Source organism: Prionailurus viverrinus, chromosome D3 (assembly GCF_022837055.1).
Source record: "Prionailurus viverrinus isolate Anna chromosome D3, UM_Priviv_1.0, whole genome shotgun sequence".
NCBI lineage: Eukaryota > Metazoa > Chordata > Mammalia > Carnivora > Felidae > Prionailurus > Prionailurus viverrinus.
Genome location: NC_062572.1, coordinates 34056187 through 34083879, shown reverse-complemented (window position 1 = coordinate 34083879; position 27693 = coordinate 34056187). Strand labels below are relative to the sequence as shown.

The 27693-nt window shown below is 45.0% G+C and overlaps 1 protein-coding gene across 5 annotated transcripts in view; it reads left to right on the top strand.

The window, feature by feature from the left end:
• Positions 1-27693, top strand: part of GNAL (G protein subunit alpha L) — a 153043-nt gene that overhangs the window by 38313 nt on the left and 87037 nt on the right. Inside the window, exons 1-5 of one of the 5 annotated variants that reach the window (XM_047827274.1) lie at positions 7103-7217; positions 7851-8094; positions 8357-8429; positions 9128-9182; positions 9286-9405. In XM_047827274.1, coding sequence (XP_047683230.1) covers positions 7953-8094; positions 8357-8429; positions 9128-9182; positions 9286-9405 — 390 coding nt within the window. In that variant the 5' untranslated portion in view covers positions 7103-7217; positions 7851-7952. Of the gene's footprint in view, positions 1-7102; positions 7249-7847; positions 8095-8356; positions 8430-9127; positions 9183-9285; positions 9406-27693 lie in introns of those variants that run through there. The other 4 variants (XM_047827272.1, XM_047827271.1, XM_047827273.1 and 1 more) reach the window with 4 other exon arrangements.

Here is a 27693-nt window from a genome sequence, read left to right as displayed (position 1 = left end):
AGGAAAATTGCCATGCCAAGAGTATGTATTTTTCTGGGGCTCGTTGGGTTCACCCCACCTCGGAGACACGGTGCACCGTGCGTCCCTCTGCGTCCTCTGCTATACCTATTCCCTCCCCTTTGCTTTTACTTAAGCAGCTCTTCCTCACCTGTAGTGTGCTCCTACTCCCTACCCTGTCCAACCTGGGGCCCCTCCTCCTTGGTAAGGCTTTTGCCAATTCCATGAACCCTCCCACCCCTTTCAGCCCTGGGCTCATGCATGTTGTCACACATTGACCTCTGAATGATGGCAGTGTGCTAGTTTGATTTCCCCAGCTGCTCGAGAAGGTGAGAAAATGGCTTCAGTGGTACATCTCCACAGATGATGGCCTGTAGGAAGAGATAAACATGTGTTCAATGACATGAATCTATATTGCGTAGATACAAAATTGGATTCTCTTAATGACCTTGCCTTATAGCATATTGTTACTGGATTTGCTTAAATTAGGAGGACAATTGTGAGGCAGGCAGGCATCGCTGAAGTCCAACCCTATGAATAGGCGTGCGAAAACCAGGATTCATGTCACCAAGCCTCCTGAAGCTCTGGCATCCCATAAGGGCACCTCACTGACACCAAGAGAACGTTTGTAAGCATTTAAAACGTGCATCACATTGTCTCTTTTTGCTCCCAATCAGGGGAAGAATGTGATGCACTTTACAAAAAACTAAATTGGGCGAGAACTCTTAATCACCGGGCGCATTCTTCTAACCCCAGAGATTGCATGAGATTGAATCTTTAAAAAAAAGTGTTGGTGGATATAGTTAGCTGAGGACTAGAAAACTCATGGTATCTAGAACTAAATGCTAAAACTATTTTTATCATAAAATGTTCCCTAGATTTAAGCACTATTCAAGAAACTGACTCCTAACTATAGAGAACAAACTGATGGTTACTAGAAGGAGGTGGGGGGGGGGGCGGGGAGATGGGTGAAACAGGTGACTGGGATTAAGGAGCGCACTTGTTGGGATGAGCACACGGTGTGGTATGGAAGTGGTGCATCACTATATTGTACACCTGAAACTAGTATAACTCTGTATGTGACCTAAGTAGAATTAAAATAAAAACTTTAAAAAAAATGAAAAAGAAAAAATGTAAAATTGATTCACATATGGTAGATTTCTTTGTTTGCAAGTTCTACATCTTACATCTGATGGTTGTTAATTAGTAAAGAAAGAAAGATCTTTAAAACTGTTGGGGCGCCTGGGTGGCGCAGTCGGTTAAGCGTCCGACTTCAGCCAGGTCACGATCTCGTGGTCTGTGAGTTCGAGCCCCGCGTCAGGCTCTGGGCTGATGGCTCAGAGCCTGGAGCCAGTTTCCGATTCTGTGTCTCCCTCTCTCTCTGCCCCTCCCCCGTTCATGCTCTGTCTCTCTCTGTCCCAAAAATAAATAAACGTTGAAAAAAAATAAATAAAAAAAAAAACTGTTCAGACTACCTTTGCAATTTTACATCAGTATCAAAATCTATCAATTAAGCAACCTGTGTCTGAAAATCTGCTGTAGTCCCATATTTTGTTAGGCCACCTAAGGTTGAAGATCAGGATAAAATAGCTAGGGATGCTAATCTTTACTGGTGGAAGGCTAATTTTCACTCCGTCCTTCTTGAGCCCCTTATTTGATTTCTGTTTGGGAAATGTGTACTAAATGCAACTTTGATGCATGCGGTTTCTCTTGCAATATACGGGGAGGGTCCACAAGCTGCCCTTCTAATTTTTTTTTTTCAGCGTTTATTTTTGGGACAGAGAGAGACAGAGCATGAACGGGGGAGGGGCAGAGAGAGAGGGAGACACAGAATCGGAAACAGGCTCCAGGCTCTGAGCCATCAGCCCAGAGCCTGACGCGGGGCTCAAACTCACGGACCTCGAGATCGTGACCTGGCTGAAGTCGGACGCTTAACCGACTGCGCCACCCAGGCGCCCCCACAAGCTGCCCTTCTGATGTCTCTGCCTCATAACCTGACCCGCTTGGTAGCTTTCACAGATGTTTTGAACTGCAACACTGTAATAGTTTCACGCCGTTTGCAGATTGCCCATTCTGCTTTATGGAGTCTTTGTTGTTGTTTTCTTTAAGGTATTCAGTAGTCTCACTTCTATTTTTATACTGTAATTAAACTCCTGCCTGTCACACTGAGTTGTGTATTCCAATGAGGATATTTCAGTCCTAGGTTTTTGGACACAGGGCAGGGTGAAAGACAGTTAAAATACCTTTCGTACAGATTCGTTGCTGTTTTAGTTTTTAAAGCTGTCAGCTAAACAGACTGCATCACTACCCTTTATGCATGGCCCTTCCAAATGCTACTTAATATTACTTTGGCTGGAGGAGCAAGGGTGAAAAAGACAAATTATTTCAATGAATTCTCAAGTATTTGATTGCAGAGTATTATGTACAGAAAGGGTAAACTGAACGTGTCCCTGCTTTTCCATAAAAAATGTACAACTTTTTAACCACAGTATTTTTAAGTGTATGGTAATTAGGTCATGCAGTGAGCTCTGTTCTAAGGGAAAATAATCTACACGGGTTATTTGCACCAATGCGCTAAGAAAGAAAAGAGATAAAACAACAGCAAGCTGTCTACGGTGGCACGGCTGTGTGCACACCATCCGCTCAGCCGGTGGCCATGCTGGCACCACCCCCTTCCCCCACCCCACCCCCGCCCTGGGCTTAGCAAAACTGGCTGCAGCTTTTAGTTTCTTGGAACACTGCCCTTGCATGGAATTAGTAGCTATGCACCTTTCCTAAACTGTTTTGTTCCTTTTCTTCTAAAACTTTTGATACATCTGTTCTAAAATTCTTACTGCAGCTTTAACGTTCAGGAAGTTGGAAAGCATAAAATGCCACCCCAAGACCAGTTACTACATTTTTAAAATAATCATTTAGGCTTGTCATAAACTGAAACCGTTTCCTTGAATGTTCCAGCCGGTTGTTAATTACACTTCTACCGGCACCTCCTTAAGGGGGAAGCAAATGGTGTCGGTCCTGCTGCCACGATCTTGAGTTCAGCTAACCAGAGAACAGGTGCAGTTTCTTTTTTGTTTTCATCACGTGCCAGCTTAAATCAGAGGGAGGCAAAACCAAATTTTAAAGTCACTATTCAAAAGTCACAAAACTAAGTGTAAAAGAAATTTAAATAATTAAACTTCCAAATGCACTCAGACTTGAGATACCCTGTCTTAAATATCAACAAGAGTGAGGCAAACACCACTTTGACCTTTGTCCTTCTGCCTCAAACTCTGTGCCTTCTCAGTTCTCCTTGGTGAGCCCAGGGCCTTTCCCAGCCTCGGAGGCAGGCGCAGGCGCTTCCCTGCCCCACTGCCACCCCCTCCTCTCAGGGCAAGCAGCTGCAGGGCAGCCCTTAGTCTCTGCAGGTGGGTGTGCGTGCTTCTTGGTGAGGGCGATGCTGCTGCATAGCCGTTGCCTGGCAACAGATGCTGGCGCTGCCTGCGCTCCAGGTTACCCTGGGTGCTCCCCAAAAGCTCCCCTCCTGCTGCCGCAACAGAGCCAGCTGGGATTTGGGATTCTGATCCCATGGTTTAAAACACAAATGAGGATTCGCTTCCCAGACCAGACTAGAAAAAGGCCAGATGATTGGATTTAAAAAAAAACAAAAAAAGTGTCTTGAACTCCTACCTGATAACAGACTAGGTAAAACTGGCTTTGTTGCATCACTGTACACGGATGTTGACTTTCTATTTTCGAATGTTTAGCAGTGGACTGTGGGCACACTGTACCTCGTACAGTGCAGATATCGCAGCCAGGACACAAAGGTTTATATCTCAGATACACCTCTTCCTCGCCCTTCTAAGCTTCTGGAAGTAATCTTGGCAATAGTTCCTTACTGCAAATGCTACACAAATTACTCCATGGGAAGGATTAGCACAGTGCCAGAAATCAGTGGACAACTAGTAGAAGCTATTTTACACAGATTATTATTATTATTTATTACTATTATTAGTATTATATTGATATATTAACTTCTTGGGTGTATTATGGCATATTTTTCATTATACCTGTTCACGTAAGTCTTTCTGAATTCCAAATATAAGAATTTATCGTTAACCCTGTTTAATGATAAACTCAGGCATATTAAAATGTTTAAGAGCTTATTTGAGCAAAACTTGATTCAAATCAGGCAACACCCCATCTAGCTGATGGAAAGTAGCTCCGAGGAGCAGTACAAAATAAAGACTTCCATATCCAGCCGGGAGCGGAAACAAGGCAATTACACTAGGTTAAAAAGTGGGTTGGTTATTGCAAGGTTCCTTGCCGTTAGGAGATGACAGGAGTGTATGAGGCAGATTATCTAACTAGTGCTGATCTGGCGGTTCCAGATTGACAGGTTTAAGATTTCATTTCTGGGAAAGTCAAAACTAATTGATTCTCAGTTTGGTGATGCGGGGCTTAGCATAAGGGACTCCATTTTGGACCTGTTGTCTTGTCTTGTAACAGCCCTAATTCTTAGATCTGAACAAGTGGAAACTTTTTGCTGTGTTTTTAGGGTCACCGAATTATCAGGCTGCCTTCAAAGTGTGGTTTGGGGGTTCTAACTTAATTCTCCCTTTATAAGTTTCCATGGGATTTTTGAAACTTTTTCTTCCAACTAACAGTTTCTAAAAATCTTGGCATTACAAAAGTTGGCAAATCCTTATAAACATCCCACTACACTAAGCAATTTTTACTTACCTTTTCTCGCCTCCCGACTTCCCCAGTAGCCACAGTACATGCCAGGTTGCTGTTGCCACGTGTGAACAGTTGTGTTAACTCGAGGTGTGAGGCCTGGCAACAGTGATAAATAGTCCCCTTACACAACACGAGAACTTTCAACCTAGCTCAGAGTATAGTATGGCACTGGAGGTTTGCTTTTGTCGAAAAGAATAATTTCGACATGATACTAACCTGGACAAGTACTCTCTGAACTTAAAACCTGATCACAAAATTCTTTTCATGAGACCCCAGACTTTGAGCAGAGTTATCTCTGGCTTTCATGAATTCATTCATCCATTCCATGAAGGTTCCTGGGGCAGGCAGCTCCTGCAGGCTGAGCCCTGGACTGGATGCAGGTGCTGCATGTGTAAAGGACAGACTCAGACCTGGCCCTTGTAGAGTCGCCCATCTAGTGAACTGTGGGGAAAGCTACAAATAAACCATTACAATGCAAGGAGCTGGTGAGAGGATGCAGCACAGGGAAGGGGGCCTAACCTGCATGTGGAGGGAGTGGTGAGGCTGGAAGGATAATTAGGAGGTGGCCGAGTGAAGAAGGTATTCCAGGTATTCCAGAAAGAACCGGCAGGTGGACCCAGGGATAAGCTAGGTGTTCAGGAAGTACAAGTAGTTGGAAGGAGAGGCAGGGCAGCGCTGGGAAGGGGAGAGACTTGAGAAAGCTGTGGCCACAGAGTTTACATCAACCCCGCCTTGAAGGATCATGGTCAAGCCCTCATAGGCGACGGAAACATGGCAGATCTGTATTGTCACTGCAGCAACATGGTACCAGCACTGGAGTGAGTGAGCAGGAGCCATTGCTGAAGTCCAGGTTAGATTCGTGATCTAAGACCATGGCAACGGAAGATAGGGTGGAAAAGACAGGACAGATATTTAGGAAACAGACTCTTTGGGACACAGTAACTACTCGGGGTTGCAAGAAGGAAAAGGAGTCAGGAATGGCTCCCATGTTCTGGTTTGGAAAATCAGGGGCCCTTATCACAGAGAGAGAGAACAGAGAGGAACAGGCGGGGGGTGTGGGGGTAGGCTTAGGGGAGGAGCTCAGCCCTTGGCAGGTAGAAGTGAGGATCCCTGTGAGGCATAGAAATGGAGGTGTGCTTGGGGATGGCGTTGGACAAGCGGGTGAGCCGGGATGGAGATGTGATGTGGCCATAGAGCCGTGTGCACAGACTGTTGAGGATACAGTCAGCCCTTCCAGGAATGTGTGCAAGGGGAGAAAGAGTGGTGGGGTCTCAGGCACCTCCACCAGGCAGAGGGTGAACAGGACATCAAAACCACAGGACAAGACAGTCTCAAGGAGGGTCAGTGCCAGCTCCCTGGAGAGGTCAAAGAAAGTAAAGACCTAAGTTCATGAATGAAGTTTAGTGCCTGGGAGGCCATTGAAGACCCTAATGAGAATATTTTCAATATTCTGAAATATACTGAATATCTTCAGTAGGGAGGTGGGCCAAAGCCAGGCTGCCAGGAGCTGAGAGGTGTGAGCAGGAGGTAAAGAAAGTCAGGCCAGAGTCAGATGCCCTTCCTAACTCTAGGCTGCCATGTGCAGGAGGGAAAATGGTGACACTAACAAGGAGCCTGAGATGTAAGGAGGTGCTGTTGGTTTTGAATAAGGCAGAGGTGAATACGTTTGCCCACTTGAAGTTACAAGCCAGCAGAAAAGGGGAGGCTGAGGAAAGAGGGGAGAGCCAGAGGAGAAGAGACAAGTGGACAAGTGAAGCCGGCTGTGCCCCTGGGTGCAGGCTGCAGAGGAGAGGGGGCAGCAGAGCAAGGAAAACACCCCACCCCCACCCACCCCCGCCGTGGTGTTTGCTTTCTGTAAAGAAGATCAGGCCTTGGTGAGAAAGGGAGAAATGTAGGCTGGGAGGGAAGAAACTGGGGCATAGAAGACAGATGAACAAGGCCATGTAAAAGAATCTGTGTGCCGGCCTCACCGAGCCCTAACAGCGCTGCACAAGGAAGTGATCTCGGACCTGGACTTCTGCTAGGTCGCCTCTTTTGCCATCTTTCCCTCAAATCCAAAAAGTCGACTGCAAGACTGCGGACGGACCGTCTCTGGGAACTCGCACTCAGCACAGCGATTGAGAGCACAGTCCGGTCTCCTGCCTTCATCAGTTCCACCGCTAAGATGCCAAGTTCAAGGCCATGGAGTCTCCTAGGGAAGTAGTAGAGCTGTTCAGAGAACTGCGAAGGAGAAACGGGGGCTGGAGATAAAGACAAGAGGCTAAGGGAGGCGGCAGCGTGGGTGCGCTGGAATAGTCTAGAAAATGAACGAACAAAGGCGGTGTGACTGGTGAGCCTCTTACAGATCCTCCTCCCTGATAGAATATGCATGATCCTGCGCGAGTCCTCGCCCGCCTGGGAGCAAGGAGGCGTCCGAGACATCGGCGGGGAGCGCACGCCCAGACCCATTCTCCCGGGCTCCGAGTGCGAGAGGGCCACGCGGGCGCGGTGCGGACCCCGCGCGGGTGAGCGTCCCGCGGGGCCGGGCTCCTAGAGGTCAGCTCCCGACCCCTCCAGCTCCGTTAGCGCTAGCGCCCCTGCCAGATCCTCGCCAGCAGGCCCAGCTCCCCTTCCCGGCCGGGCGGAGGCGCGGGGGTCGCTCGGAACCGGGAGGGGGCGCGCGTCCGACGGCGGAGGCAGCGCGGAGCGCGAGCCGGCCGCCTGGTGCCCACGATCGCCCTTCGGGTACCCGGCGACGAGTTCCGTCCCTCCGCGCCGCGGTCGGCCAGCAGCCCGCGGGGCCCGGGCATCTTCACGGTCCCGTTGGGCGCTTCCCCGCCGCTCAGGCGGGGGGCGGGGCTGAGCGAGGCTCAGCTCGGCGGGCGGCGCGGGCGCGGAGACGCGGGGCGAGCGGAGGGCGCAGCGCCATCCCGGCTGGCTCCGGCAGAGCTCGGCGCTCTTGGCCCCCGTCTCCTTTCATGCCATGCTGTTTGTCCAGCAGAAAATACTAAGCCTTTACCTTTAAAAAGTATTTATTTGGCTCCGCGAGTCGTCCTCGCATCCTTTTGAGTTAGGAGTTTGCGGTGGGCAGAGGGAGGGAGACGGAACGCTTGTTCTGATCGAAAAACACCGAGAGACCAGAGCATCTCTTTCAGCAGCGAGGAGGAGAAGCCGTCGCAGGATCTACACACATCTACAACTCTCTATTGCTTTTTGTGCAAATTCCTAACTCTGCCCGACGTCCATCCAAGGGGGCAGGCATGGGGTGTTTGGGCAACAGCAAGACCGCAGAAGACCAGGGCGTCGATGAAAAAGAACGACGCGAGGCCAACAAGAAGATCGAGAAGCAGCTGCAGAAGGAGCGTCTGGCTTACAAAGCGACTCACCGCCTGCTGCTACTGGGTAAGGGCGGTGGGCGCTTGGCGGCCCCGGCCCGAGCGGAGCGCACACCCCAGAGCGCAGCGAGCCAGCGCGGGGGCCGGGCGGGCAGGGCCGGGAGGGGGCCGCGCGCACCGCCGGTGACCGGGGACCCGCTCCTCCAGCCAGGAGCTGGCGCGTGCTGGAAAATACCCACGCTGGGTAGGGTAATTGCTGTCTGGGTTGTCGGCAGCGATGGCAACGGTGTTGGGCTACAGATCACAGCAATCTTTTTGTTTGTTTGCAGGCGCTGGTGAGTCAGGGAAAAGCACTATCGTCAAACAAATGAGGATCCTGCATGTCAATGGATTTAATCCTGAGTAAGGAACGATCGACCAGTTTTGCTTTTGCCTCCAAACTGCATGCGAACTTTTTCACTTCTCTCTAGCTTCCCCCAAAGTGCTTTCTTTAAACAGTTAATTTGATCACCGAGCAGACTTTTGAGAGGGAGAAAAAGAGAAGCCTGTTGTTGAATTTGTAATATTTAGCCTAATCCTTTTGGTGGTGTCTAGTTCAAAAAATAAAGTAACTTGCTTAACAAAATATGACTCATTAGATGTTCTTGAGGTATTTGTCTGTGTTATTAGTTTTGCTCTGAGTACACTTAACCAGTATGTCACTAAATATTTTTCTCTGTATCCTTTGTCTGCTTCTATTTCAATTCCTAACTATCGACATATGATAATTCAAATGAAATGTATTTACAAGTGTAGCTGTGTATCTTTTATATGCAGTATTCATAACCACTTTGCTAGGCTATGTGTAGCCTGCGTAGTTGTATACAACTATATATGGTCTGTAACGCATGCATTCAAGTTTGCTTAGAGTACAGATTAGAAAAAAAGCATGTTTTCCTTTACCAGTTAAAAACTCTGCACCTTTTGTCTTGGGGGTTGACATTGACCCCCAGGAAAACCAGTCTAGCCCCATGCTGCAGCTGGAAGTTTAAAACCCCACATCAACTGATTCAAGTGAGTGCTAAAAGTGAACTAAATTAATAACAATTCTCTTCATATAGGGAAAAGAAACAGAAAATCCTGGACATCCGGAAAAATGTTAAAGACGCTATTGTGGTAAGGGCTTTTTAAAAAATGTTTGTTTGGTATATTTTAGTTGTCATACACGGAGCCTCAATGTTCTATTTATCCATATACTTTTTTCTTCATTCCATTTTAGACAATTGTTTCTGCTATGAGTACTATCATACCTCCAGTTCCACTGGCCAACCCAGAAAACCAGTTTCGATCAGACTATATCAAGAGTATAGCTCCTATCACTGACTTTGAATATTCCCAGGTAAGTAAGTCTTTCTTGAAATATTTTAAATGGTTCAAGAGAGACCCATTTTCAATGAGATTGCTTGAGAATCAATGCTAATATTATTTTATTCTTGACATTCTTGAAAATCTAGGTCTCTGCCTAGAGAAATGCTTTCCTTCATAACAAAGTATTAACATTTGTTAAAAATACTAAAGACGATAGGGTTGTAAGAAACGCTTTTATGAATGTATTCGTGAGGTCGGTAATCAGGAAAGTAGCATACCTTTAGGAAAATATTGATAGTACTTTTTCCTATATGTATTTCTAAATTAATAACTCAGCAGTTTCCCAGATAACCAAAGTATAGAATTTACGTAAGCAGAGAGAAATACTTATGGTAAGTGATCACTTCCATGGGAATAGTAGAACAGAATTCAGGTCACTCTTACGATGCACATCCTGTAGCTCAAATGAGAAGAGAATGCATGCTGTAAATAACACGGATCCCTTCTGAGTGTTTATTCTATGATGGAAAAACGTAGTTTGCTTCACATCTGCAGTATTTACGGGCACTTTCCTAACCAGTGGGATGGCAGTATGGCTCATGTGAAAGGGTGAAATAAATTGTAATTTTCTTTTCTTTGGTGTATATGCATATTTTCAAAATATTGTTATGTGGTAATTGGATTAAGCATGTGTCAAAGGAAAATATATTTGTTAGATTTCTCAGAAACTCATCTTTCTTATAGCTGTGCCAAAAGAACATATTTGTGCGTGCACCTGTGTGTGTGTGCACGCGTGAGTGTGTGTGTATGTGTGTACGTTCCCAACAGTAACAGAATTTCAAAGTTTTCATCACCCGGTGTAGGGCTCTTGAGACATTTTTCTTTCTCAGAGTCCTCTCTTCGAAGGGAAGGTGATGCAAAAAGCAGTCTGTACAACAGACAGTGTGTAAAATGCTCTGACCGAAGCCTGGGCCAGTGTGCACCTTCTATCCCCTACCCTGTCTCTTCAGCGGGAGCATCGTGTCCTATAGGCTTTGCAGCAAGATGGCAGATAAGGATTACCCTTTTTTAAAGCTTTTGTTTGCATCCGTTCATTTGATTTTTGCTTCTGATAAGCATTCCAGTGTAACCAGTCAGAGCTCTAGAATTTCTAAAAGGGAGGGTTAGAAGTGGCAAACTGGCTAGAAAAGGGGGCTAGGGTGTCTGGCACAGCAGGAACGCTTTTTTACTGAACTGTGTCTTTTTTATTTTTTTAATTACTTTTAACGTGTATTTATTTTTGAGAGAGAGAGAGAGAGAGAGACAGAACATGAGTGGAGAAGGGGCAGAGAGAGAGAAGGAGACACAGAATCCGAAGCAGGCTCCAGGCTCTGAGCTGTCGGCACAGAGCACGATGCGGGGCTCGAACTCATGAACCATGAGATCATGACCTGAGCCGAAGTGGGACATTTAACCGACTGAGCCACCCAGGTGCTCCCTGAGCTGTGTCTTTAACTGGATGGCTTAGAGGGGGTAAAGGAGATGATGAGGGAGGAGCGTAGGGGGTAGGACCAAAGCAGTGATTCAGCCAGCTAGAGCTATAGGGTGTCCCCTAGTACTCTGCGACACTGTATGTATTGAAGAGGTCCCCCAAAACTACAAGGTCCTAGCTCAAATCACAGATGGCGTTCCCATGCAACTTCAGATTTACACATTCATAGACATATACTTGAATTCTCAAGTCTGTCTGGGCATGTTTGCTTGAAAGTAAGTAATCATAAAATATCTCCTATATCATTCTGACTTAGGAAAAAAAGTGATTCTTATCATGTAATGAGGAATTAGAATTAAGGTGTGTTAGTCACATGTTTTCTTCTTCACATGATAGGCTCACACCTGATAAGGGATTTCATATTCAATGCCAAGTTCAGAAACAGTAACTCCTGAGGGGATTACTAAGGAATCCAAAGCACCTAACCTGTGAAAGTGTTTTTGAGCTCTATCGTGAATATTTTTAATAAAAAGAGAAAACTGAAGGACCCATTTCCTTTGAAAACATGTATTTTCACATAGGTGTGTTAAGGCTACTTAAAAATAAGTATCAGAAACCATAATTCATTACAAATAAAATGAAACAGAATTAGGACCCAACAGTTCTGGGTTGACTGGGATGAATGCAATTATGCTCTTTCAGAGATAATCCTTTTTTCTCTTTCGGTAGGTTTTAAACCTGACGTTCTTTTGTCTTATGTGCCTGTGGTGTGTCAAATGTGATTATGTTTCTAATAGTCTACATTTATATTTATATATATATTTATATAAAGAAGGAAATATATATATAATTATATATATTTATATACATTTATATTTATATATATTTATATAAAGAAGGAAATATATATATAATTAATTTATATATATTTATATAAAGAAGGAAATTAATACCTAAACATATAACGTTCCTTCTGAAGATTCCATTTTTGTTTTAATGTCCACACATTTTTCAGTAACATGTATTCTATCATGCTCTGAAATAGTCATCACTTATATTACTAACTTGAATAGTTCTTGGATTCACATTTTGATGATCCTCACTGAGAAAGATATTAAGATATTGGAGAAAATTAACTTTTATTTAAAGAAAATATATATTATTGTATAGGCCATAAAAGTAGAGCTAAATCAAGTATCTTAATAGTAAATACAGCACAAATTCATTAAATCTAGGACTTTTTGAGATTGGATCCTTGAGAAAGTCTTTCGGTGTCACAAGTGAGGTCTTAGGCTCATTTTCTTGTAGATAGAAAAGGATTTTATCATAAAAAGTTAATTTCAGGGTTCTTTAAGAAGGAAAAATCAGAATATACATTTAAAATTATATGAGGGGCGCCTGGGTCGCTCAGTCAGTTAAGCGTCCGACTTCAGCTCAGGTCACGATCTCGTGGTCTGTGAGTTCGAGCCCCGCGTCGGGCTCTGGGCTGATGGCTCAGAGCCTGGAGCCTGTTTCCGATTCTGTGTCTCCCTCTCTCTCTGCCCCTCCCCCGTTCATGCTCTGTCTCTCTCTGTCTCAAAAATAAAGAAACGTTAAAAAAAAAATTAAAAAAAAAAATAAAATTATATGAGATTGCCCATTATCGTGAAAAGTTTAGCCTTATCTTGAGGTGTCTTAAGGATTTTCTCTAAGAATATTACACTTAAGTTTACCTTTTGGCTTTTTGCTGTTCATATTGCCTTCCATTTGGATGGCAGCTGAATGACTTGAAACCTAAGTTTTAATAGAGAATGCCGAGGTGGACAGGGGATGGCATCTCTCCAGCTAACAGTTGTCCTGGAGAGGTGGGGGGTAAGGGAGAATGTTCAGGGCCAGACCTCCCAGATCTGTACTGATCTGAAGGGCCTTTGGAGAGGAGTTACATGCTCTGGTTGTGAGTTATCAGGACCACTCTGGCTGTAGGTGGAGAATGGATAGTAGGAAGCCAAGACTGCAGAGGGGCAACTTCAGGAAGCTATTGAAGCAATTCAGATGGGAGATAACGGAGCAGCCTGGTGTGGGATGGTATTCATTGATCGGTGCCTAGTTCGTTCTTTTCTCATGCATACATCCAAAACTTGTCTTTCTGTGGACTGGGGTCCGTCCAGGAACGCCTGCGCTAGTTAGGACCATGCCTTTGCCTCCAGCTCATCTACACGTGAGGCGATTGAAAATTGTTTCAGCTGATGACTGTGACACATTCTCCCTTCACCTCCCAAAAAACTCTTAGCACAATACCAAACCTAAATCAATTAATTAAATTGAATTAGTAATTTGTGTGGTTCCTTTCTTCTTAAAATGTGGGGATTTTATTAGCTCTTTTAAAATTGTGGCTCGCTAGGTTTTTTTTTTTTCTAAGGGGAAGCTGATAAATAAGGTTCAAGGAGAAATGTGAAAGCAGTCTGATGTGTTGATCTGTCATTACTAGCTGCTATTTCCTAAGTGACCGTTTTATCGGAATTATAGGTCAGCATAAGCCCGGAGAGCAGGAACTATTCTGCCCTCCCCTCCCAGGTAAAAGTACACCAGGAATTTGGTTGAAGAATAGGCTGGCTCCCTGCAGAGCAGAGGGGTAGGGCCCGGGGAGCTGCCCACCTTGGGTCTTAGATCCACCACTCTCAAAAGACGTGACCCCTGGCAAGTGGCCTGCCCCTCAGTGAGAACAGATGTGGGAGCCAGGCTTCCTGGAGCGGCTGTTAGGAGGGTGCACGGAAGGGCTGAGAAGCATCCGGTGCTGAGGCACCCTTAGCTACTCCTGACTGTGCGCTTGTCCTGTGTCCTGTGGGGAATGCGTGCAGAATTCTAGGACTCACATCACCCAGGTTAGTGGGCTAGTGTTTTTCTAACCAACTGAACTCTTTCCTCCCACCACCCAAAAAGTCTTTAAAGCCCACAATATATGTCAGGTAGGAGTAAATTTTCCGTCTGGAGCCCCAGCTGCAGTACCCCCCTAGGTCCCCAGCATTTGCCCTCGAACCTCATCAGGGCCCTCTGAGCCCCCCAGCACTGTCAGAAAATGACAGGCCAGTTGTGTTAGCTCCCAGGGAACAGGCTTCTCCCCTGGCTGTCCTCCTGTCCTCTCCCCCAACAACTCACACCACACAGCTGGGTACACAGAAAACAACTCCTGAGTGCCTGTTAGAATATAACACAATCCTTTGTCCACTCCACTAGGGAGCTGTGGGTGTCACAAGTCAGGGGACTGGCCACCTGAGCCATCACGCTGCGTTACAGAAAGGAAGGTTCCCCTCCATACAACGAAACAGTGAACCCTCGCTTTCACTCAAGATGACATTTCGATCCACGTCCCAGGCACCCACCCTGTTCTTTGCCTTTCGAAGGAGTGAGGTTTACTTTGTGTTGTAAAAGAGAAGGGTAACATGAGGAAGTGTAAGAAGTGGGAACTACCGGTATGTGTTCCACAGTAACCCAGGAACTCTTAGAAATCTGTATATATGGCATCCAAGAGAAAAATCCTCTTGGATAATTTCAGATGTGATTAATAAACAGGGATTACTGCACGGGGGCGCCTTGGGCGCACCCTTCCCAGATCTCAGCCGCCCCTGGTGTGGGGAGCCGCGGGGTGGGGAGCTGACTGCCCTGAACAGGAGCCCAAGGGGAGAATGGCCTCGCGGGGCTCAGGCTGCGTCTGTGCTTTCAAGGGCCAAGGCAGGGCCTAGAAAGAGCATCCTCCTGGGCTAGGAAGTGGACAAGGTGCTCCAGAGACTCCTGTCCAGGATCTCGGAGTCTGTGGACTGGACAGTGTCCTGATCTTGAGGGAAAATACTGGGGCCAGACCACCTGGGCTCCAATTCTGACGTCCCCGCCACTGCAGGACCTTGAGCAAATCACTTCGTTGCCGTCTGCCTTTTCTCAACTGTGAAACAGAGGTGATCACAGTACCTACTGTGTGAGGTCGTTATGAGGACTGAAGCAGTGATCCGGCATTGATTTGGTGCCAGCCCTCCTCACCGCAGTCCTGCCCTGGTGGCCTCCGATGAACGCTCAGCTGCCTGCACACTGTCAAGTCCTCTCTGGGTGCAGGGGGGGAGACGACTGAACCTTCTTACTATTCCCCCACCAGCCAGCTGCACCCTGCAGCCCTGTTTTGAGCCAGCACCTATAAACTGTGTCCTCTGTCCACGCCAAGTGCTGATGTCCCCAACACCTCACAACATACCTGGGAGGAGGTGTCTCTAATTATCCCCAAAGAGCTGTCAAGCCATCCACTGGCCCTGACTGCTCAGGAACCCTGGCCTGAGTGTCTCCTCACAGCACAGACGCCCCGGGGGCAGGGGGAGCTCCTCCAGGCACTGTCCCACCTGGCCTCTGTCACCCACAGCCCCCCGCGTCTCAGCCGTGTTCCTCCTACTCCATCTTACCTCCAGTCAGATTTTCTTGAAGTGACTTCTGGCTTCCTCCTTTACCACCATCTCTGCCCCTCTTGGTCCTCCCCTTCCGTTCTGTGCCTTGCCTAGCGACAGGTTCTCTGAGGCCACCTGTAACTGCCCTAGATTTGCCAGATGTCTGTCACATTTTTCACCTTCCTCCCTGGGGCTACAGTGTCTGCTTGGTTTTGCCACACGTTCCAGCAAGCTTCTGGCTAATTCTTATAACCCGGTACTCACCCCAACACACCCTTTCTAATAATAGAGAGATGAGCTGTATCCTGAAGCACCCCCTCCCTCTGCAAGGGAAGTTAATACTGAAATACATCACATTTCAAGAATAGGTTCCTCCTCAGGAAAGTTTTCAGCATTAGACTTTTGCTAAATAAAACATTTTAAATGTCCCAGGATGTGTTTCTCTAGTTTAAAAAAAAAAATCCTAGAAAGATTATTTCTTTAAGTAAAGAATAACCATTCTTTCTCTCATTTGCACCCCTGGATTTTTTTTTCCTTTTCTGAAGTTTGCTGGAAGTGGTGAGTGCCTATGTCTCAGAGCAAGGCTGCCATATTGATTTTACAGGGCGTTATCAAAGTCATATTTTAAAAACCGTGGTGTGTGTTGAAAACGGACTGTTGGTGAGGCCTTAGAGACCATCTAGTCTGAGAGTCCGGTTGAGGAAACGGCAGGAAACGAGGGAAAGAACTTGCCAGGGAAGCAGGGAGTTTCATGATTTCCCACTGCGCGTGGAGTACCCTGGCTGTTGGCAAAGATGGAACATGGCTTCCCTTTCTCTTCGGAGAGACGCCTTTATAACAGAGTGGTCTGAAGAGCAGTCTTCAGTGGGACAGCATTGATGACCCCCAAGGCTTTTTCTGCCAAAACCGAGTGTGAAGGTGCTGCTGAGGGGGAAAGGTGGATGTGCAAGAGGTTACCTTAGCTCCTCTTGCTTCTTCAGTGTTTAGTCAACACACTTAAGTGTCTGTGGATACCAGGATGAATAAGGAGCGCTACTTTTCCTCTAGACGCTTTTATCCTCTAGAGGGAATACAGACTTATGAACAAAGTGGATGTTGTTGTACAGTGCTACACTAGAGATGTTTATGGGGAGCTATTGGGAGTGTGTGGGGGGGCCCCACCTGACCAGCTTCATGCTGAGCTGAGGCCAGGGGATTTGGGCCTCCTCAAGGTTCTGGAAAACCATTCACTGATTCTAGTCAGGGAGTGACAAAATGTAAGTTGTCTTTGGCAAGACTACTCCCGAATCCATTAAGAGGCGACTCCTGCATGTCTGCCTTTGCAAGGCTCTCTGAGGGTCCGTCTGCCATTGGGCAGAAGGCACTCCCCCATCAGAAACCTGCTTCCAAGCCTCACTTTGCTTGTGTCAAAATGCTAAGGACAAATGGAACCCCCATACTTCATTTTGCACAGCTGGTATAAAATGGAAGGAATTGCTATTATTTTAATAAAGTATTTTGGTTAGATCCATCGACAAGACTAGCGCTTCAGTGAGGATGCTTTTTTAAAATTCCATTTTTGGTGTGCCTGGGTGGCGCAGTCGGTTGAGCGTCCGGCTTCAGCTCAGGTCATGATCTCACAGTTTGTGGGTTCGAGCCCCACATCGGGCTCTGTGCTGACAGCTCGGAGCCTGGAGCCTGCTTCGAATTCTGTGTCTCCCTCTCTCTCTGCTCCTCCCCCGCTCATGCTCTGCCTCTTTCTCTCTCTCTCTCTCCTTCAAAAATAAGTAAAAACAGGGGCGCCTGGGTGGCGCAGTCGGTTGGGCGTCCGACTTCAGCCAGGTCACGATCTCGCGGTCCGTGAGTTCGAGCCCCGTGTCGAGCTCTGGGCTGATGGCTCAGAGCCTGGAGCCTGTTTCCGATTCTGTGTCTCCCTCTCTCTCTGCCCCTCCCCCGTTCATGCTCTGTCTCTCTCTGTCCCAAAAATAAATAAAAACGTTGAAAAAAAATTTTTAAAAATAAGTAAAAACATTAACAATAAATAAATAAAAATAAAACAAAATTCCATTTTTTTTCTTTGAAACAGCATCATAAGGGGCATTCCTAACAAGTAACTTTTTATTTTGCAACACTTTTAATCTTACCCCAAAATGCAAAAGTAGTACAAAGAACTTCCAGGCACTCATCACACAGATTCACCAATAGCTAGTTGGCCATATTTGCTTCCCCCTTCTGTCTACACTAACACACATTTTTTCAAGAACCATTTGAGAGTTGGTTGCAGGCACCGTGTTCCTTTACCTCTAAATACTCCAGTGTGTATTGTGATAAACAAGGACAGGCACTTTTGATAAGCACAGTATGGTTATCAAAATTAGGAGATTTAACATTGATTTGGTCTTGTTTTGTAACCTACAAATGTTATTCAGTTTTCACCACTTGTCCAGATAATAATATATAGTGAATAATAGAGTGAAATTGCAGCGTTGTCTTCGTCGTTGTCACCATCATCATCGTCATCATCATCGTGAGAACTCTGGTCAATAGTCCAATCCAGGATCAAGCACTACATTTCATTTCCATTTTTCCTTTATTCTGCATCAGTTCCTCAGCCTTCCTTTCTGTCCTGACCTTGACGAGACATTAATTTTGTGGAGTGCCCTCACTGTGGCTCATCTGATGTGTCGTGACCAAATGTGATTAACGCTTTGGCAGCAAAAGCCCAGAAGTGACCTTGTATCCTTCCTAGTGCATCACGGATGTTAATGCTGAAGCTCTTAGTGAAGGTGGGGTCTGCTGCCCTTTTCCTCTTTGTAATTCCTACGTCTGTTCTAGGAATGTTCTTTTTGAGGCTATATAACTACCCTCTTCTTATCAAAACATTCACACTCTGATTTTAGCAGACTAATACATTTTATCCACAGTAAATATTTAAGGGGGCAAGCTGTTACCAATTTTTTTGATTCTCTCTACATCCTACAGTGAAAACCAAATAGAACGTAGATCGTGATGCTGCTCTTCACATAATTAAAAGGCCATTATTCTGTGCTCTTGATAATAAAAGCGTGTGGAGCAACCTCTCGTCTACAACACAGCAAGAAATCCAGGCTTGAGCCCACAAGGCAACTCTTCCCTAGAGTGTTTTTCCTTATAGGGGACACATTTTCAAGGGTCACAAAATTAAAGCAACACATTTTTTTAACTCCTTGAGTAAGATGTCATTGAAACCTCCAATCCTTTGAAAGCATGAGATTTTTGCTGTCAAGTCTCATCTCAAATTTTGATACATTGGGAATTTGTCACTTGGCTTACCAAAGCAGAAGTTCACTTTGAAGGACACTTGCTCTTTCCAGGAGTCTATGACATTTAAAAATACCTTAGCATTGGAGCATATTGTCCTTATCGTTGCTAGTTTTATGTAACTGGGAGAGAAAACATCTTGAACTTTACGGCTCTCTCTCCGGAAATGGCGGAAGGAGCAGACAAGTAGGCTATACTTATGTCACATTAAGACTTGAACGAGTTGACACGTGTGGTTTGTGAGAAAGGTACACTGAGGTTTTAAGAGGCAGAGCAATGACTTTACTCCTGAAAAGATTCCTTCCAGACACTGATTTTTGAATTTTTTTAGTTTTGCTTGAGAACCTCATCCATGATGTGTGGGGTTTTTTCCTCACCTCTTAAAATACTCCTGTACATTTTCTCTTCTGCCTTTCTTAACAGCATTGGATTAAATTAAATCCACTGTATGCATAACATTTTCACTACACAAAGCAGTTGCATTTTTTTAAGTTGTATTTGTATTTTTTTGAATAGGAAGTATTTGTGTATGGCACAAAGTCCAAAAGATGTAAGAGGGTGAAAAATCTCTCTCTTACTCCAGCCCCCAGATACCCAGTCTCACACCCAGAGTCAGCCGGTGTAGCATAAAACTGACTTAGGGCCCTCAGAAAGCAGTCTTTTTAACGTCTTTTTATCTCAGAGTGGTAGTCACTTATAAAACACAATTGCAGTTAATCTTTTAAGTGTGGGGAAAATATCTAGCCTGAATTGCCAAGTGAATGTTTTTGAAATAAAATTTGACATTAACGAATTAGCATTAAATTGTAAGGAAATGGTTTTGGTGCTTAGACGAAATGCCAGAGTACTTCGTTATGAAAATAATAGGAAAATTTTATTAGGCATCCATGTTTTATTTATTTATTTATTTGCTTTTGGAGTAATAGTTTTCTTTTTTTCTTTTCTTAATTTTTTTCAAACAGTTGATTGTCAAGTTAGCTCACCTACAGTGTAGGCTTGGCTTCAGGAGTAGATTCCCGTGATTCATCACTCACATACAACACCCAGTGCTCCTCCCAACAAGTGCCCTCCTCAGTACCCGTCACCCACCTCCCCCACCCCCATCAACCCTCAGTTTGTTCTCTGTATGTAAGAGTCTCTTATGGTTTGCCTCCCTGTCTGTTTATAACTTATTTTTCCTTCACTTCCCCTATGGTCTTCTGTTAAGTTTCTGTCTTTCTCTGACTGACTTACTTCACTTAGCGTAGTTCACTCTCCCAACAACGTGGATGGAACTGGAGGGTGAACATCCATGTTTTAAAGTGTAGAAGCCACAGCCTTCATCCCTCCGAGGGGTACCTTACAGTATACAGTTAACCCAAGTGGAACACCTGGAGGGCATTTGACCTTTGGGTTCTGGGTGGCTAACAGCCTGTCAGAGCGTTTGGTAGCTCTCTGGGGCTATTTCTCTGACCATTTCCTGTTGGGCCATGTGCCCTGTCTCATAGGAGTCTCCCGTTCATTCTGTACCCATCCTGTAGTATTCCTTCTTGGCTTTAGGACGTTCTGTCCCTGCCACCCTTCCCAGTCCTTGAAACTTCTGCGTTAGGAAAGACCCCGGTTTCCTCCCATGTGCCACGCTTACCTCCATCCGCACATCATACGTGGTCCCTCTTTCCCACCAGTTCTTGCTTTGCCACCTGCAAAACCTGCCTGCTGTTTCTTAATTCCTCTGCCTGAACGACCACGATTCCCAAAACAGAGTTTGGGTGCTATACGTCTTTATTTAAATACTGATTTGCCAGAGGTTCCTTTTGAGTACTTAGGAAGTTCTCAACTAATGCTGAGTGATATAAGTAACTAAAGAAAGGAGTATTTGCCCCCTTTGAGTTCCTCCGATTAGCAAGGCTTAAACTCACTTAGAAAGTGGGTTATGTGTCATGATTTCAAATCTTTACCCGTCCTTCTTATTTAAAGCTCACACGTCATAGTCGTGTTGTGTTTTGCCAATAAACGTGTATTTAGTGGGGGTAGGAACCATCGCCTCCTTGCTTGCCATGGCATTTGCCACAGAGTTCTGCTCCAAAATGTGTACTGTGGTCACCAAGGTAATTGACGCACACTCAGCACTGTACTTAGGACCGTGAGTTATGCAAAGTTACACAAAGATTGTAGCCTCAGGAAACCTATGACTTAGTGAAGAAACAAGACGTACGTACAGCAAGCTATGGTATGTGCTATAGAATTAATGAGCCACACAGTGTTGTATAATTGAATGCTACCTCCTGAGAGATAGACTAGAGATTCTGTAGCCACTCAGAGAAGATTCCTAAGGACAGTATGGCTCAGACCACAGGCTTTGTGTGGTGGGGCTACTTCCTGGGAGAATAGTGCTTTCATTAGCAGAGCAGCAAGAGCTACGGACCCAGTTGGAAAAAACCAGCCTAGCTGAAGTCAAGGTGGGTGTTGAAAGGAGATGGAGAGTTACGGAGACAGGACAGAGGCTGCCAACCCAGCTGGAACACTTACTATTCATTTTATTAAAAAATCGGGCACACTGTGGATTTGGAACAAGGCTTCTGGGAGACGGAACAGAGGAACGCAGACAGGAAGAGACATTGACAGTCCACGGAATCACACGTGCACTCACTTGGTCAGGAAGCACACGCCCATCACGAAATCAGGATCCATTTGCCAGTGTAGCTCCTTCGTTGTCCTGAAGGACTGTGGGAGCCATGAGCTTGGCTGGAGCCTAAGGTGACCCCAGGGTCTACCGACTTGGCTTCATGGTGTTCAAAAAAAGGAAAGAATGTCATCTTCTAGCTTAAATGGTGAAATCACAGTTGTGGCAGTCAATTTGTTACACATGCACATAATTACTTAGTGTTTAAAGAAGTGTTAGTAGTCAAAACTATGTCCAGGCTAATTGTGTTTTTTTCATTCTATAAAGCATGTAAAATGTAGGAAGAGAAAAGATAAACAGCCACTCATTTCCATTTGAACTTGCTTATCCCACATTGAGGTGAAATGAACCTTACCAAAATCTTGTTTATCCTACGTATTTATCCACATACACATCTAAAACACACACACACACACACACACACACACACACAGGCTGAATCATGCACAAAGTATTATGTAAGTTGTGAACATTGTTTTAAACATATTACACTTATGGGGCGCCTGGGTGGCTCAGTCAGTTAAGAATCCGACTCTTGATTTCGACTCAGGTTATTATTCCAGGGTCATGGGATCGAGCCCCATGTCAGTCTCCGTGCTGAACATGGAGCCTGCTTAAGATTCTCTCTCTCTCTCTCTCTCTCTCTCTCTCTCTCTCTCTCCCTCTGTTCTTCTCCCCCACTAATGCACACACACCTTCTCTATATATAAAATGAAATAAAATAAATAAAATAAAATAAAATACTACACTTAGTGCAATGATAATTCTTCAAAAATATCTGAAAAGAATGAAAACTTTTCACAGCAAAAACTCCTTTTACAGTTCTCTCTGGAAAAGGAAAACAGACATTTTCTCCTTATTTTCCCCCCCTTTTATTATCATCCATCGGATAGGAGAGTGATGTTTGGTTTCAAAAGTGAGTTTTACCATCCGTGATTCTTGATTGGGTTCTAGAACCATCTACACAATCTCAGTCAAATGAGTATTTGTAAAAAACAAGAATTGCTACTTGAGTTTTCACTTTAATCAAAACTAATGTTAGCAGTTTTATGGAATTATTACCAGGTTTCATTTGTTTTTATCCGTAGCAGCATATTCATTACCTTAAAGAATACCTTTAGCGAGAATACGACTGATTTGAGAGATTATTGGGAGAACCCTAACCCCTCTTTCTCAAGCTTCCTCTCCTTACCCAGTCTCCTCTAAATTTTTACATTATTTAAATGTTCGATTGCTTTGCATTTCAAATGATGACATATCATAACCAAGTACTCGTTTTTAAATTTCTTTAGGTTATTTAAAATAATTCTTAAAACGTTGTATTTTTATTTGTTTTGGTGAAACTGTGTAATCACTTACCCAAGAAACTCAAAGGACATCAACTGGCATCTTTATCTGCTTGAAAGAATTAAGCTGATAAAGATGATCATTGTTAAAAGTTATCTTTAATAAGTAGTACGTCATATCATGTGAATTTCTCTCCTTTACCAGAGGGTAATTATCTTTCAAATTACCCATTATCAGTTTTCTCCGAATAAGCGTTCAGTACAGTTTTTCAAGAATGGTTACCTGGTATGTCAGGAACTGGGGTAAACACTGGAAATGCCAAGGTGCATTTTTGTGTGTCCAGAAGGAGTTTAAATAAACAACTAGGACACGTTGAGGTATGTTGTCTATGCAGAGGAGGGTCGGATTGGCCAGTTAGGGAGCAGTTGGTGGCCCTGTCCCAGGGAAGGTGAGACCTGGACCAGACCGCAGAATGAACGAGTTTGGCAGGTAGACCAGGGATGGAGGGGAGTGGTGCCAGAGCACCTTGTACAAATCGTGAAACATCCGCGGAGTCCTGCTCACAACAGGAATTGAGAAAGAGAGTCTAGCCCTGCAGAAATATCCTGGTGAGATGTTCTTAGAGTCATGGCTGCCTTGGAGCTGAGTTCTAGGTAATTCAACTGGAAACTTTTATACTTACTCCAGTGTAAGATTTTATAGTGTAAGGGTTACGGTAGAAATAAATAAAAACAACTGCACAGATAATAGAAAAGAATTACAAGAACTTCAGAAAATGTATGAGCTTCATTGAAAAGATTGCTTTAAATGGTCCAAGCTGATTTCACTGAGGATAAAGTTGAAGCTACTTTCTATTTAAGCCAAATTATTTTTCATGAGACCAAGAAATTTGGGAGATTAACTCTTTCCAGGGTGTCTGTTTCCAGTACTTGCTCTGTACTTGGCACTACTCTTGTCCCAATAGATCATGGGTCATATGCAGTTGACTTCTTCACTTCATTTTGGCCACACCTCCTTTTCTCTACTCCTTTTTTTTTTTTTTACTATTTCTTTTTGAGAGAGAGAGAGAGAGAAAAACAGAGCATGAGTGGGGGAGGTGTAGAGAGAGAGGGAGACACAGAATCTGAAGCAGGCTCCAGGCTCTGAGCTATCAGCACAGAGCCTGACGCAGGGCTCAAACCCGTGAACCATGAGATCGTGACCTGAGCTAAAGTTGGACGCTTAACCGACTGAACCACCCAGGCACCCCATCCTTCTCTCCACTCTTATTTTGACTTCTTGATTCTTAGCATTTCAGCTGGAAGCGGACTTAAGTGTGTCTAGTCTAGCCTTAAGCGTGAACTTACTTTATAGATGAGCAAGATGTGACAGCAGAACCTTAAGAGACTTGTCTAGGGTCTTCCAAATGTGTTGACCCAGAGGTCAAGCCAGGACTAGACACAGAGTCTCCTAATTCCTCATTTGCTTTTCATCTTATTGGCTTCATTATGTATGGTTCAGATCTGCATTTATATAGAAGACTTGTATTACCTATTAGATTGAATAATAAGAAATTGCCAGTGGGACGACATCAAACTAAGAGGTTTTTACACAGAAAAGGAAACCATCGACAGAACAAAATATTTCAACGAAATGAAAAGGCAACTAACTGAATGGAAGAAGAGATTTGCAACTGATATCACTGATAAGGGGTTAATATCCAAAATATATAAAGAATTCACACAACTCAACACACAAAAAATTTTAATTAAAAAATAGAGGATGGGGTGCCTGGGTGGCTCAGTGGGTTGAGTGTCCGACTTTGGCTCAGGTCATGATCTCATGGTTTGTGGGTTCAAGCCCCATGTCAGGCTCTGTGCTGACATCTTGAAGCCTGGAGCCTGCTTAGGATTCTGTGTCTCCCTCACTCTCTGCCCCTCCCCTGCTTGTTCTCTCTCTCTCTCTCTCTCAAAAATAAATTTAAAAAAAAAACTTAAAAAAAAATAGAGGATTTGAATAGACATGTCTCCAGAGACATCCAGATGGCCAAAAGACACATGTAAACATGCACACCACCACTCATCATCAGGGGAATGGAAATCAAAACCACAAGGACATATCACCTCATACTTGTCTGAATGGCTATTACCAAAAAGACAAGAAATACCAAATGTTGGTGAGGATGTGGAGAAAAGGGAGCCCTCATATACTGTTGGTAGTAATGCAAACTGGTACAGCCACTATGGAAAGGGGTATGGAGGGTCTTCAAAAAGTTAAAAATAGAACTATCCTATGATCTAGCAGTTCCACTTCTGAGTGTTTATCTGAAGAAAACAAAAACACTAATTTAAAAAGATACATGCACCACTGTGTTTATTGCAGCATTATTTACAATAGCCAAGATACGGGAGCAACTTAGGTGTCCGTGAATAGATGAAAGGATAAACTATGGAATATTACTCAGCCATGAAAAGATGAGATCTTGCTCTTTGGGACAACATGGATGGATCTAGAGGGCAGCATTATGCTAATTGAAGTAAGTCAGAGAAAGACAAATATCATATAACTTCACTCACATGTGGAATCTAAAAAACGAAGCAAATAAACAGAACAAAACAGAAACAGACTTATAGATACAAAGAACAATGTGATGTTTGGCAGAGTGGAGAGGAGGGAGGTGGGGGGGAATGGACGAAATAGGAGAAGGGGGTTAAAATGTCCAGTTGTAAAATAAATAGGACAGATTATAGGAAGAGGGATTGCCAGTATGCGGCCATTTTTGACGTACAATATGCAGTTTCCTGTGGTTTAACCTTACGGATTGAGTGTCGCCGACCAGCCTTCAGTCCCTTATATGCCCAGGGCCCCGATGAGGAGCACATCAGTGGCCAGGTTGCAGCAGGGCAAGGTTCTTTCCTAAGCCTTGCAAGGAGCTTGTGGGCCAAGAGGTGGCAAATCCTCCCGTCCCCCCTCCCCCTCGGTGTCCCTGTTTCCCCTGCCCTGATGCATTTGGTCAGCGCTGCCTCAGTGCTTATTTGGTCGACGTTACACATCCTTGGTGGCTGAGGATGTGACATGTTTGCTTGTTTACAGTCGTAACAGCGAGAACTTCAAGCAGTCAGTTTAAAGGATTTTGTGTGAAGTCACCCTGAAAGAGTCTCAGTACATGTTGGGGGTGGGAGATAAACAGGATGTGTGCTCTGTGTAATCAGCCTCTGAACTCGTTCCCTTACTCAGCTTGGTATCCTTTCTTCAAGCTCTTTTTTTTTTTCTTGAAAAGAAAGGAAGCAAAATTGCACCAGAAATCTAATTATAATAGCTCTACATATATAGTTCCATTAAAACAGGGGTGCCTGGGGGCGCCTGGGTGGCGCAGTCGGTTAAGCATCCGACTTCAGCCAGGTCACGATCTCGCGGTCCGTGAGTTCGAGCCCCGCGTCAGGCTCTGGACTGATGGCTCAGAGCCTGGAGCCTGTTTCCGATTCTGCGTCTCCCTCTCTCTCTCTGCCCCTCCCCCGTTCATGCTCTGTCTCTCTCTGTCCCAAAAATAAATAAACGTTTAAAAAAAAAAAATTAAAAAAAAAAAAAAACAGGGGTGCCTGGGTAGCTCAGTCAGTTAAGCCTCCGACTTGGGCTCAGGTCATGCTCTCATGGCTCATAAGTTCGAGCCCCATGTCGGGGTCTGTGTTGACGGCTCAGAGCCTGGAGCCTGCTTCAGATTCTGTGTCTCCCTTTCTCTCTGCCCCTCCCCCACTGCTCGCGCGCGCGCACTCTCTCCCTCTCTCTCTCTCTCTGTCTCTCTCAAAAAATAAACAAAAACCACAATTGTATGTGAGTCATTTTGGTGACTAGAGGAAACTTTCCTTAAATGTTATGGAGATTCTTGTCTTATCTCTGTCGTCTACTGTATAACCTCGGGTGATTTAAATGACATTTCTGTGCTCAGTTTTCTCATCTGTAAAATGGAGATAATAATAATAATAATGCCTACCTTGTGATGGAAATGAAATACACTAATGCATCTCAGTGCTTGCCAGTGTGGCTGGCATCCTGCAAGCTTCCAACAGATGTTAGCTGTTATCTAATAGCCTTTCTGGTGGCATTTATTTGACGTTGCCAAGTGCTGAAGCTTTGGAAACTTCACTTAGGGATTTTGCTGTCAGATACCTGTGCACCAGAAACACGCAGAGTACTGTTGCTCTCGGGGGGGGGGGGGGAGGTGGGGAGACGCTGCCCCCACTGTCTCCAGAGAGACAATGCAGTGCTTGGGATCCTTGCTGAATTCCTGAGACCAGCAGGGCCCTCGGGAGCAGGGCGATGGGAGCTGTCACCGACATGGGACAGCGCCCGTGCACCCCCCCCCCACCCCACCCCCCCCCCCGTCAGATGCTTGCATTGTGCACAGGATGCCCGGCACTTCTGGGAGCCGCCCCAGAGCCACCGTGGCTCCCAATGAAGGGTCAGGCTGTGCTGTGTGCAGAGGACTGTCTCTCTTCTGTACCTTTTCAAGGCTTGGGGTTGTACGGGAAGAGCTAAAAATACTATATGCTGCAGAAAATGTTTTCATCTGGAGTAAATTATATAGTTTAGATGAAAATATAAGAAAAATCAAGTTGGAATCTTAAAATGCATGATACCCAACCAAAAAAATTTTCTGCCCCTCACTTTTCACTTTATTATATATATACACACATATATATGCATATATATATGCATATATATGTGTGTATATATATATGTGTGTGTATATATATATATTTTAGTGATGTTGGTAACTTGAGTTGGTAGCAATGAAAATAACGAGTAACGCTCATGCAACTCTGCACACCAAGTGCTGCCCCAGGTTGTGTGTCCACAGCAGCACTCTGGGGTGGCCGCTGCTCTCCCCACTTCACACGTGAGGACACACAAGCACAGAGAAGCAGGTGACGTGCCCAGGTGGCCATGGAGCTGGTGGGCATGTGGTTCAGGTCAGGAACCCAGGGGGTCTGTGTCCAGAGCCGGTCGTGTCACCTTCCTGGGCTCAGGGACCGCTGGTCCACGTCACACGCTGAATCAGCCTGATTTCAGCCGCAGGGTGTGACTTGAGCAGGGTGTCCCTCATTTTGATCTTTGTTTTCAGAGTTGAGGTCGATGAAAATTGGTGACTCATTTGTACGTCTCAGAGAAGACGTAAGCAGTATATGAGCGGGGTCCTATATCTGACTACATGATAGTCTGTCTGGGGGTGGGCAGGGT